The 12,171-nt window shown below is 36.4% G+C and overlaps 1 protein-coding gene across 4 annotated transcripts; it reads right to left on the bottom strand.

The window, feature by feature from the left end:
• Positions 1–3,982: 3,982 nt before the first annotated feature.
• On the bottom strand, positions 3,983–12,087 carry LOC135102040 (WD repeat-containing protein 5). 4 transcript variants are annotated; one of them, XM_064006689.1, is made up of 9 exons: positions 11,867–12,087; positions 9,619–9,724; positions 9,125–9,221; positions 8,762–8,925; positions 7,105–7,194; positions 6,842–6,981; positions 6,035–6,266; positions 5,790–5,877; positions 3,983–4,477 (listed from the first exon to the last, which is right to left on the bottom strand). In XM_064006689.1, the coding sequence occupies exons 2-9, from the start codon at positions 9,679–9,681 to the stop codon at positions 4,377–4,379; spliced, it is 975 nt and encodes a 324-aa protein (XP_063862759.1). In that variant the 5' UTR covers positions 9,682–9,724; positions 11,867–12,087; the 3' UTR covers positions 3,983–4,376. The 4 variants fall into 4 exon arrangements, with proteins under 4 accessions (XP_063862759.1, XP_063862757.1, XP_063862758.1 ...); XM_064006687.1 differs by lacking the exon at positions 11,867–12,087 and adding an exon at positions 11,591–11,751; XM_064006688.1 differs by lacking the exon at positions 11,867–12,087 and adding an exon at positions 11,635–11,669.
• Positions 12,088–12,171: the final 84 nt, after the last annotated feature.

Here is a 12,171-nt window from a genome sequence, read left to right on the forward strand (position 1 = left end):
ATGTTTTCATTTTTCCTTCGAGTTATTCGATAAATGGGCACCTGGAAAAACCTGGGGAAAGTAAACTGTTGAAACCTGAATGTCAGTCACACTATATCCTGGGGTGAGGGATTTTTTTTTTCTTTTTTAACGGGCTGAAAAAAAAAAAGAAAGCTTTCAGAAGGTAGCAGTCCTTAAAAGAGTAGTCGAAAGAATTATCCAAAATTATGAGGAAAAGTATTTTAATATAATTCATTATTATCATTATTATTATTACTGTTATCATGAAAATCCACGTATTAGGGGAAGATCATAAAACTTAAATAGAGCCAAGCAGGGTACCCCCAGTGAGCGCATATGGATGTGAAAAATTAAAGAATGAAAAGGTAAAACAAAAGATGTAAATACTTAGCAAGTTAACAGGAAGATGTTAACTTTTGTTTTAAATATATCTATGGAAGCTTGAGAAACTATTTCATCAGGAAGACGTATATTCCACACTTTTAGTCAAATTTGGGATAAATGCAGAAGTGCGTGAATACATGATATTAATAAATAAAATCATATCAGGAGGGATTACTCAGGGTGTATGTAGAGCTTCTCATAAACTACATGTTGAACTGATCTACTTTGGCATGATTAAGATGTTATTTACAAAGTATGACAGATCAGTGGTTCAGTGTTTCCATTTATGCTTCAAAGCTGAGTGGCATGACACTGGTGGCAGTCGTTGTCGTGGTTTGTAAGCCTCTGATGAGAATGGATCAGAGCCTGCGCTTTCTTGGGTGTATTGAATGCCTCAAAGCTAAAGAAAATGGAAGAGACTTTCTCGATACCAGAAAGTTATCTAAATTGACAGGAAAAGTTGTGCGGTGACTGAATGTATATGGAAATAGTGATTGTCGTAGTCCTATCAGTACTTTATACTTCTGTGTAAGGTTTTCAGTCATATAATGTATTTTTTAGGATTAAATCTCCAGCCAGGGCACTTTTCATGGGTAAAACATGAATCCTATCTTCGGATCAATTAATATTTCGATGACACTCCCAAGATTGTATGAAGACTAAATTTTAAGAGCAAAATTTTTAGCAGCAATATATATATATATATATATATATATATATATATATATATATATATATATATATATATATATATATATATATATATATATATATATATTATATATATAATGTCCACTAACAATATAGCACTTTTGAAGTATCACCATTCAAATAAACTTGCCCGGAGAAGCCACTCCTCTGATGATTAGGTTAATTATATGAAGGTACGAACGCTGCTTACCAATTAGAAAAAAAAAAAAGTCACAAAGGGAGAGCGGTCCATTCAAGACACAGATGATATTTTAATAATGCACACTTGTTTTCATGTTATCATTATTTCCTCCTTGTATGATGTTATCCTAGGATAAAATGTATTTATGATATGTCTATGTAAGAAATAATATAATAATAGTAATAATAATAATAATAATTGTAACTGCCCGAAGAAAGCTAGAGGATTTTAGACCCACACGATGAGGCAAATCGTTTATTGCATTCGGTCAAACCTGAAGACATACATAAGACGTGTGTAGCACTACTAACCATTAAATACTGTATCAATATGATGTATTACTAATCATGGATTATATTAATTAGGACAATCAACCCCTCGTAATACTGATGTGGAACACACATGTTTGGGGTCTTAAGGATGCCTGTCACCAAGCAACACCTGCGTCTGCATTATAGTGGTCCGATCTTTCCTGGAGTAATCGCACCCGAATTCAGTGGCGGTACAAAGGAATCTGTCCCTCCGGGCTTCGTTCCTGCTGGCCCTCGGCGCTTCACGCCTGCCCATGTTACTCTTAGGTCAGCTTGACCCATTCCTCTATAGATTCCTGTCTCTTATTTACCTTACGCGCTATGTCATCAACTTTACCACGTAAACACGACCCTCACTGCCTCTCTGCAGCTAAGCTCTCCACAGCTAGTTCCCCTCACACAACTTCACTACTGCAATTAACTACTATAATGAATTAAGTTTCCTTAATCTCTACTGTAACTCGGTTTCCTTGGTGTTACTTATGCTTCATATTAGTCTCTCACCACCAGCCTCACAGGACCATGTGAGGCAACACAGCTGTCGATTATACTCTCCTCATTTACTTAACTTTTATATTATAGCACCAGAATTTAATATACTAATTCACTTTAACTTTCATAACACAGAACATGTTATTTAGCATACGCTTGTTCAACAACAAATTCTTTCACCCGTTCGGCGGTAACAATAATAATAATAATAATAATAATAATAATAATAATAATAATAATAATAATAAAAATAAACCGCTTTCATTTAGGAAACTGCCAATTTTAAGTAGCTCACTCTCCCTTAGTATTGTACCTTTTTTTTTTTTTTTTTTTTTTTTTTTTGCAAATTAAAATTTTATTGGTTAATAGTTGGGATACTAAAATAAAATTAAAGTACGCGTATCTTTAATCTTGGAGTTTCATGAATAATCTATCACATACGTCTAACTGATGCACCTCCTTGCTCAACAGCCAGTCAGATGAAAGGGGACAATGAGGTTATGGCTTCTCGGTGCAAATTTACTTTCGCAGTTTAATTGAATGACCTTATAGTGACATTTGAAAATTCAAGTTTGAAACTCTTTTAGTTCCTTTTTTGTCCTGCACCTTTCTCTGTTGACTTCAGTTATGCCATGCCCGTTTCTTTATCCACTCATCCTCTGTTTAGTAAGTCAGTTTTGATTCTGGTATTTTCCGTCATCTTCTTCTCCTATCAGTTTCACCTTATATAAATTCCCCTTTGGTCTCAAATCTTTCTTAATTAAATCGGTTTTGACCCTTCTTCATTCTCTTTCATTTAGGCTCATCACTTTCATGAACTCACTTTAAGTTCACCAGTTCCTCATATTTTAGATGGTCTTAGTCAAATAACCTCCTGCCGCATTAACTGCCAGTGTTTAGTATTTTCTCTCAACCTAAGTCCTCGAATGAAGTAAATAAAGGGCTTCCCTCCCCTTCAGCCAATATCACCATCAATCCGGCTCCTCTTCGGAGCCACACGTTCAAACATCTAGAGAGTTGTGTAGACTATACTGGTATATCAATAATAAGCAAGTAGTGTATTTATTTTCGAGTTAGTTATTTGTTATTATTATTATTATTTAGTCAGGCACGCAGGTGACCGAGAATAAATATGTATACTATATTTCTACTAATGTACCTGCTGTGTGTCACAATGGAGAGTTGATTAGATGTGTTGCCTAATACTACTACTAAAAATCTTTTAGTTGTAAGGTTTTGTAGGAAATTATCAGCACACCAGAGGACTCAATTGTTATGTAAAAATGCCAGGCACAGTGAAAACAGTTACATGTTATTTGACTTCTGACCATCACTGTATCATTTGTTTATTTTTTGGCTAATCCCCTTTCTGTTGTACATAAACTTGTTTTTTAAGTCATCTCCCTTTTTCTCTCATGGCTTTGCTGCTTTATACATTAATTGTTATTGTTAATTTCATAATGGTCAAACCCTTTATTTATTTTTACCATTATATACTTACTAATTTTAATGTGACTGCATTTCATCAATTGTATTCTTCAAAATGAAATTTCCCATGTAACTGAGTTTTGGATTTGTCCTTTATGTGTACATTGTGTGTACCTTTACCAGACATTTTCTCTTATCAATGTCATTTTGATACTGGTCCTCCACTATCAACTATGCCTGATACTTGTACTATGTTAAAAAAATGCATTATTACACATGTCATCAACCTTTATGATTCTACCATGGGATGTGGGTTTTCCTGGATAGTAAAGGGGCAGGCAAACCAGATGGCATGACGATGGCTTATAATGCCTTTGTGGGCACTCCACTCCACCTAGCCCAGATCTGTCTTCTTAACCATATGCTTACTGCTACACTACATACAAAATACACCAGGATAATAAAAATACAAATCATCACTTGTAAGAAGTTTGGTTATTCAATATAACAGCCAATTCCAAGAAAAAGACTGCAGTATTTTTTTTTTCTTTTTTGGACTTTGTACAACCACAGGTATAAAGTATAAAATTAATCATAATTATGAGCCTTTTGTAATGTCAAAACCATTTCACATTTTTTTTTTTTTCAGAGTTCACTGTGCTAATTGTAAATTCTACTTTTCTGCAAGGAGATCATACAAAGTAAACATGCCCATTTAACTCCCATACGAATAAAAAAAAAAAGCACTATATCTTTCATAAACTACAAGAAAGTTGTACTTGACACACCAACAAACATCCTAGTATTTCCACAGTAGAAAGTCATAAATTTCTAGTTATTTTGTATCACTGTCTTCATGATAGAAACTTTTAAGTGTTACTCTTCCAGAGCTTAATAGTTTTGTCATTTTCCAATGCTCCAGAGGCAATGATGTTTTGAGTTGGATGACAGGCTGTGCACAAAACAACATCTGAAATGAAATATATACATTGAAATGATTCATGCAAATCAAAATTTTATATTTCTTGCACTACACTTTATCACATGACTTACAGAATTCTGAATGGTTTTAAATAGTCATCCCTCTATACCAACGGTTTCACTTTCACATGGATTGCTGCCAACCACAAATTCAAATAACATAAGAGATGATGAGAAGCAACCTACCAGTATTCATTGCTTATTTTCATTATTTTTTATGTTAATTGGTAAATAAAATGTTTATAACCATGTAAATGCACATTTTCTTTACTTAAAAAAATTTTGGGGGGGTTCAGGGATACTAATTTTTCATGTTTCTGTGTGAAAAAAATTTTGGGGGGGTTCAGGGATACTAATTTTTCATGTTTCTGTGTGTCTGTTACCTGTCTTCCATGGATAACAAGAGATTACTGTAGCAATTTGTTAATGTTGAAACATCATTTGAATGCCAATTTGGATAGTTGGGCACTCTAGTGCATATCAGTGTGACACACATTTCCAGTACATGTACCACACCGGTGGTGTAAAGATCAACATGCTTGGCTCACAGGTCAGACAAATCAGGTTTGATTACTAGGACAGGCAGGGATGGTTTGGTCTTCATCTCTTTTTATGTTGCAGCTCCCTCTTAAAAAAGAAATCTGAGCTGCTCTCAGCCCTGCATGATGAGATCCTATGTCATAGGCAGTAAAGAAACAACTAGAAAATGACACAATCAAAATGCTTGGATGATCAAAGCCATTTTGATTGTAGTAAGTGGAAGCCTGATCAAATATATCAGCATGCTACTCTTTGAATATTGCGTGACATAACAGTTTCACTTTACCTTTTCCAGAAATAGTGTTACAAAACTGGCAAGATAAAATCTTGTTGGATGCTGTGTGTGCGTTTATGCATGTATTTACCTAGCTATATTCTACAAGCCCTGAGCTACATCATGTGATCCCATTTACACATCTACATCTATGTAGTCTTTCTTTTGACCGATGCACACACTATGATGATAAAATTTTATTCTATTCTGTCTAATCTCCTTTATGCCTTGCTTCTTCCTGGAGCAATCCATAAGGGAAGGTCACAGCAGGAGAGACTTCAGATCTCAGTATTTTAGATCTCCCCTATTTCTTGTTCAACCACTAATACTGATAATAATATCTTCTTTAGTAAATTCTAAACTTCTTTGTGTGTGTGTGTGTGTGTGTGTGTGTGTGTGTGTGTGTGTGTGTGTGTGTGTAGATGATCATAAAAATAATATTTTGTGATTATACAGACTCACAAAGCCCTATGGTATACTGCATTACCTGAATGACCTTCAAGCTTCTGCACAATTTCTTTGGTTTGCAGGTTCCATATATAGATATAGTTGTCTTCTGAACCAGAAACAATCCACTGAAACAGAAAAGATACCACTAGTTTTCTTATGTGGTGCTTAGAAATAGACTGTCACACAAGAGCATATCTAAAGATGTGGTGTACAAATTATACTTTACAAGTTAAACACTGTAGCACTCACCTTTCCTCCAGTCACTAACACTGTAGCACTCACCTTTCCTCCAGTCACTGAGAAATTTGCAAAGATACAATATTTCTCATTTTTATGGCCAGTGTAAGTTTTCAAGCATTTTCCTTTACTGTAATCCCATAACTTTAGGGTGTTGTCAAGAGTAGCAGCAAGAATATATTTGCCATTAGGAGAGAATTTCACAAAGGATACTGGAGGATTGTCATCATCTATTAGAGTTTTTAGACACTGGCCAGAGGTGGTGTCCCAAATTCGACTGAAAAAGAAATAGATACAATTGTAGACAAAGTTATCTGAAGTAAGGCAAGTAACTAATATTCACGTCCCTCTGATCTCTACAATAATGAATAATAAAACAACAATAACAATGATCCTCAGTAAATGAGGTGGTTGCTAAGACGAAGCAACCACATGTACAATCACACACCACAAGCATTAATTAATGTCTTTGCCTCTAAGGATGTGGACCATGGAAAAGGGCCAACTATCATCAAGGATAAGTTGCACTAAAAGCTTCCCTTCTTGCTCTAACTCTCTCTTACCACCAGCTCCCCCCATAAAAAGGGAGGGAGGGGAGGAGTTGGGAGGAATCTGGTGCATCCACTGACCTGTTCAAAGATGTAGGTTGTCTACTACACAAGCCTGCTACAACAGATCCAAAATGATTCATGTCATGTCACTAAATATACTGAAGAGAGAGAGAGAGAGAGAGAGAGAGAGAGAGAGAGAGAGAGAGAGAGAGAGAGAGAGAGAGAGAGAGAGAGAGAGAGAGAGAGAGAGAGAGAGAGAGAGAAGACACCATAAATCTTTTAAAATATGGAAGCAACATACCATAAACCGTCATAGCTGCTGGACACTATTAGGGTTCCATCCCGATTGAAGTTAACAGCACTGACTGGATCAGAATGTGCAGGTAGGGTTTTCAGACATTTGCCTGTCTTGACATCCCATATTCGTACACTCTCATCAAACTGAAATATTTCATACAGTTGTAACGTGATACTTTCTACAACTGGATCATACAACAATATACAATATCCAATTTTTCTTAATTATTTACAATAACATATTCAAGCTTAAATCTTGATACTTACAGAGCCTGAAACAATGAGATTTGACTGGGGATTGAAGTTGCAACAGAACACATAATTACTGTGTCCTTTCAGTGTTTTTACACATTTTCCCTGTAAATAAATAAAGTAATAATGAATGTAAATAACATATTACCTGCAAAAGATATGCAGGAAAATTTCTCTTAATTTTATCACAATATATAAAAAAGATTATGGCCACTGCAGAATCTAAAATTTGATGTGGTATGTTTGAAGAGTTAACATTTGGTAGATTTTACAGATTTCTAGGAACATTTATCTGAGTAGGAAAGGAAAGCCCTCAAATATAAGGAAATTATTAGATGAGGGAGGAGAAAAGGACACAGATCTGAAACTCAACTATCAGATGGCTGGATGAGAAAATCATATTTAGCAGTAATTACTGGAAAGAATGCCTGTAGATTAATGGAGAGAACAATGTTTGGCAAGTTGGAGAAATAAGAAAAGAACATCAATGATTAGAACAAAACTAAGTTGAAGATATCTTGATTATACCTATAAGAAAAAAGTGAATATGAGTATGAAATGTCATGTGTCAAACAGATAAAAGATAGACAACATACTGATGAAATGGCAAGCAAATAATAGTGACAGAAGAAATGGCAGGAAGAGAACTAGACGGAGAACTTATATGTTTTGTTAGGGTAGCATGAAATTGACAGGCAGCAGACAGAGATGGTCCTGCAGCAGAGGCATACAGACTACTGCTGCTGCTGCTGATGATGATGATGATGATGACTATGAATATCATGATGAAGTAAGAAATAAGAGCAGTACAAAGGTGAAGAGCACATGGAACACGAACTACTGTCAGTCTACATGTACTAGTTCACTGCATGATGCAAGACTCTTCTAATAGGAGATGGACATAATGTTAAGTCAGATACCATGTTATGCCTTAGGATGCCTTGGCAAAGTAGTGCACAAAATGAAAGGAGACAAATTTTTTCCACACTGCCTGATAATTCAACTCTGGGCCTTTTGATTAGGTTTCCTAACATTCAATTTGCAGTAACCTTTGGACCCATAACGTTGTTTACTTATATCACAGTGCACCCTGTAGAGCTCCTCCCTCAAACTACAGGTTTATTCTCAAGAACTATATCAGAAAAATTCTTGAGGGTCAGTTTGTAATGTTAGTACAAGTAAAACAACTTACATTATTCCTAGAGGATATATCTGAGAACCTTTTGTAAAAAATGACCTCAACATTAACAAAATCTAAGGCAAGTGTCACTACTAAGATGAGCATGCACTCCTCATCTATGTCCTCTCCTAATGAGAATGAGACACATAAGATAAAAAAAAACATTGGCTACATCATATGTGGACCTGCTATTCAATTCAGAAGTTATTCCTCACATAAATAATTTTCTTCCTTTCCTACCACAATAAACTGAATACAAAAATAACAGATGAATTCTGTGCTGCTTTATTTTTTTTGTGGTAAAAAAAAAAAAAAAAAAAAACTTGGTGGCTTATCACTGGTCTGGGAATGCTTGTAGGTGTGACAGTGAAAGTGAGTGGGTGCAAGACTTCTGCCCTCCATGAGGCTGCCACATTGGCAGATATATATGGCTGTAAAAAAAAAAAAAAAAAAAAAAAAAAAAAAAAAAAAACTGAGATTTGTAATACTTACTGATGCAAGTTCCCAAATCTTGAGTGTCTTGTCATCTGAGGCTGAAACAAGCAATCGACTGTCATGTGACCAAGCCACATCACTGATGCCTAGTTTGTGCCCAGAGAGTGTTTTTTCAAATTTTCCATCATATGCACCCCATATTTTGATCACTTTGTCAGCAGCTGTTGAAGGATAGTTATTTTAATACACAGTAAATTCTGTCTTTCATCATGCTTAAAATTCCAAGCAATTAATTACATACGATATGCTTACTGGGTAATAAATCAGTAAGAACCCTGTCTATGATACAAGATATTAATTTCTGAGGATATGATTGTTCACTTTTGTAAATAGGTTTTTACAGCAAACAAACATACTTACATGAACTTGCTAGCCAATCTCCTGTTGGACTGAACTTCACTGATGATATAGCTTTAGAATGGCCTGAGAGTGTGTACTTGAGCATATAATTTGGTTTCTGAAATATTTCATAAGTATTGTAAGGTGATTTAGGTAATAAGAAAACTATCATGAACAGCAGGGAAGAGAGAGAGAGAGAGAGAGAGAGAGAGAGAGAGAGAGAGAGAGAGAGAGAGAGAGAGAGAGAGAGAGAGAGAGAGAGAGAGAGAGAGAGAGAGAGAGAGAGATTTAACCCTCCCATCACCTCACTGCTAATGTCTTCTAAACAAGATACATATAGGATACCTTGCATATCTTTCCTTCAAAAATGATACAGTGTATAATGTGTGGCATACTGGATTCTATACTTCTTATTTCTAATGATTTCTCCCATTCAAAATAGTCATGAAATCACTTATCCTATATGTTAACTGAGTGTTAATTTACAATGGAAGAATACGTGGTTTTCTTCTTACTAGAGTGTGACTTGCAGGCTTCGTGCTAGATGAATTGTCATTTGACCTCTGTTCTTCAGTCATGGTGGATGCAGTTACTCATTAATTCTCTCGTTATGCACAGGCCCTGTAAAAAGAATGAGAAATTAAACTCTTAGCATAACTAATAGCAGTAGCAATAGTATGTCAGTACAGAAGTAGTAGCAGTAATAGTCATATATTAGTACAAAAATAGTAGTAATAGTAGTAGTAGTAGTAGCTGCAGTAATAAGTGGGGGTGCTAGTAACAACAACAACAACAACAACAACAACAACAACAACAACAACAACAGCAGCAGCAGCAGCAGCAGCAGCAGCAGCAGCAGCAGCAGCAGCAGCAGCAGCAGCAGCAGCAGCAGCAGCAGCAGCAGCAGCAGCAGCAGCAGCAGCAGCAACAACAGCAGCAGCAGCAACAACTACAGTATAGAAGTAGTAGTTTAAATAGTAGTGATTTTGGGTGCAGAAGTAGAAGAGAAAAGAATGGTCTGTGTCATCTCTTTTAGATGAGCCTGTCAGTAGAGGTAAATGCATCAGCTCTTTTCCCTTTCTAGGGGTTAGTACAGTCAAAATCATGAAAGTGATGTCACATTTCCTTTAGCAAGGGAGCAGTTGAATAAAGTTGATAGTGCACATGTATGTTTATGTTGAGCTAACACTGGGAGGCAGTAAACATCTGCCTGACATTAGGTTTAAATAGGTTAATCTGGAAATGTCTTTAGCTACTTGACTATTGGAAGAATGAGTGTATCAGTTAGAAGGGAAGTTGTAGAACTTCAGAGACAGCAGATACAGAGTGAGAAATGCACTGGATTCGACAATTTCCATTAAGAGAGCTTTACATGCTAATTTAGGAACTGCACTATATAATTATACTAACTAATAATGTCTTGGTATAAGACATTTAACCACTGCAAATGTCTACTTATGAAACACCAAACTTGTTTTCCAAACTCTGCTTATGACATACAACTCAGTCTACTTGTAGACTGGCATGCCAGCAGATCTGGATTGCCCTTAATCTATGATTGGTTGATAGTTCTACTACAACTGTATGGGATAGCCAACCAGGTAAGGATAGGTCAACCATCATATGAGTTTAACATTTTTTGAGATTAGCAGGATGTAGCTCACTCTGAACCTGATTTTTTCATCACTTTTAGTTTAAAGACTTGGACATTAATAAAGTGATGATGAACTGCAGTCTCTACACTAACAAATTCTGTGAAAAAATGTTCTGGTTAAAAATGTGCTGAGTTACTCACATGTAAGATTAGATCAAGATCAGTTTGGGAATAAGTTAAGACATTTGAATGAGTTAAATTTCAGTTTTAAAACTTATTATGGGCAGGGTTTAGGGTAACTTTGTTATGTATAATTATACTTGCAGTAAATGTGAATAATCCCATACTTGATCTATAACCTAAAGAAAAAAAGTCAAATTCTGGCCCATTCTTACTTATACTGTTCATCATTTACTGTGCTGGTATTTGATTGGGCGTCACCAGGATTGGTTAACCCTATCCTCACCCATAAATATGTCAGTGATGGAAACACTATCCTTCATTCATGCATAATTTTGCCAATTACTTGTTCCTAGCTCCCGGTCCTGTAATAACAGACTTCGTAGTACTTGGTAATACTGCCTGATAAGAATGAGATTCTTAGCAGTAATACAAGCATTCTGCTGATTCCTGGTTTGAAGGTCTTTTTTTTTGTACTATAAGGTACCTTACACACTTTACACTGTCTAACTTGGTGCGGCTTCATGTGCATCTATTGCATCACTTATATCCTGCACCAAACATAACATTCCCCAAGTGTAAAAGGGAGGTATCAGAGTGAGAACTAGCATTGCGAGGAACATATGTGAGTTCTATAATTGTTCTTCCCTCATACGTCTTTTTTTCACATGGTTATGCTAAATGAAATAAATTTTTAGTGCATGAACTTTCACCTGTGGGCTAAAGCAAGAAGTGCACACAGACTCCTGAACCTCACCACTCCTCCACCCACAACACCACAACAAACACTGCCATGTGGGCCGCGGTTCTACCACAATAATCTCAAATACATAAATAAGGAAAGGTAACAGCCGCGTATTATTTTGCGATAGTGGCTGATAAAAGTACTGTTGTTCCCGCTTGATTTTATTAATTTCCCTCTAATTTTTTGTGCATTTAAGAGAGTTAGTAGTTGGGGAGTGTTTGGCGCCCATTCAGATAATTGGAACCTTGTGTGACGTCAAGACGGCCATGATGTTGTGAGGCTCATGGGGTGCAGACGCTCCTCACGGTGCTCCTCAGGGCCAGGCGGGGCTGCTCCTAGGCGTCTGGATTTATGTTTGATGCATCTTTACGTCTCGAAATGCATCAGTTTTGGGAAAGAAGGTGAATAAACTGTGTCCATGAGTGAATATGAGCGATTGGGACAGGTTGCGTGGTCATGTGACCGTCATCGACCAATCAGGCAGCGACTTGGCGCGGGGCTGGTGTGTGGCGGCGGCGGCGGTGTAGAGCCATTGTGAGCGCTGCGTCA

The sequence above is a fragment of the Scylla paramamosain genome, chromosome 7 (genome assembly GCF_035594125.1).
Source record: "Scylla paramamosain isolate STU-SP2022 chromosome 7, ASM3559412v1, whole genome shotgun sequence".
NCBI lineage: Eukaryota > Metazoa > Arthropoda > Malacostraca > Decapoda > Portunidae > Scylla > Scylla paramamosain.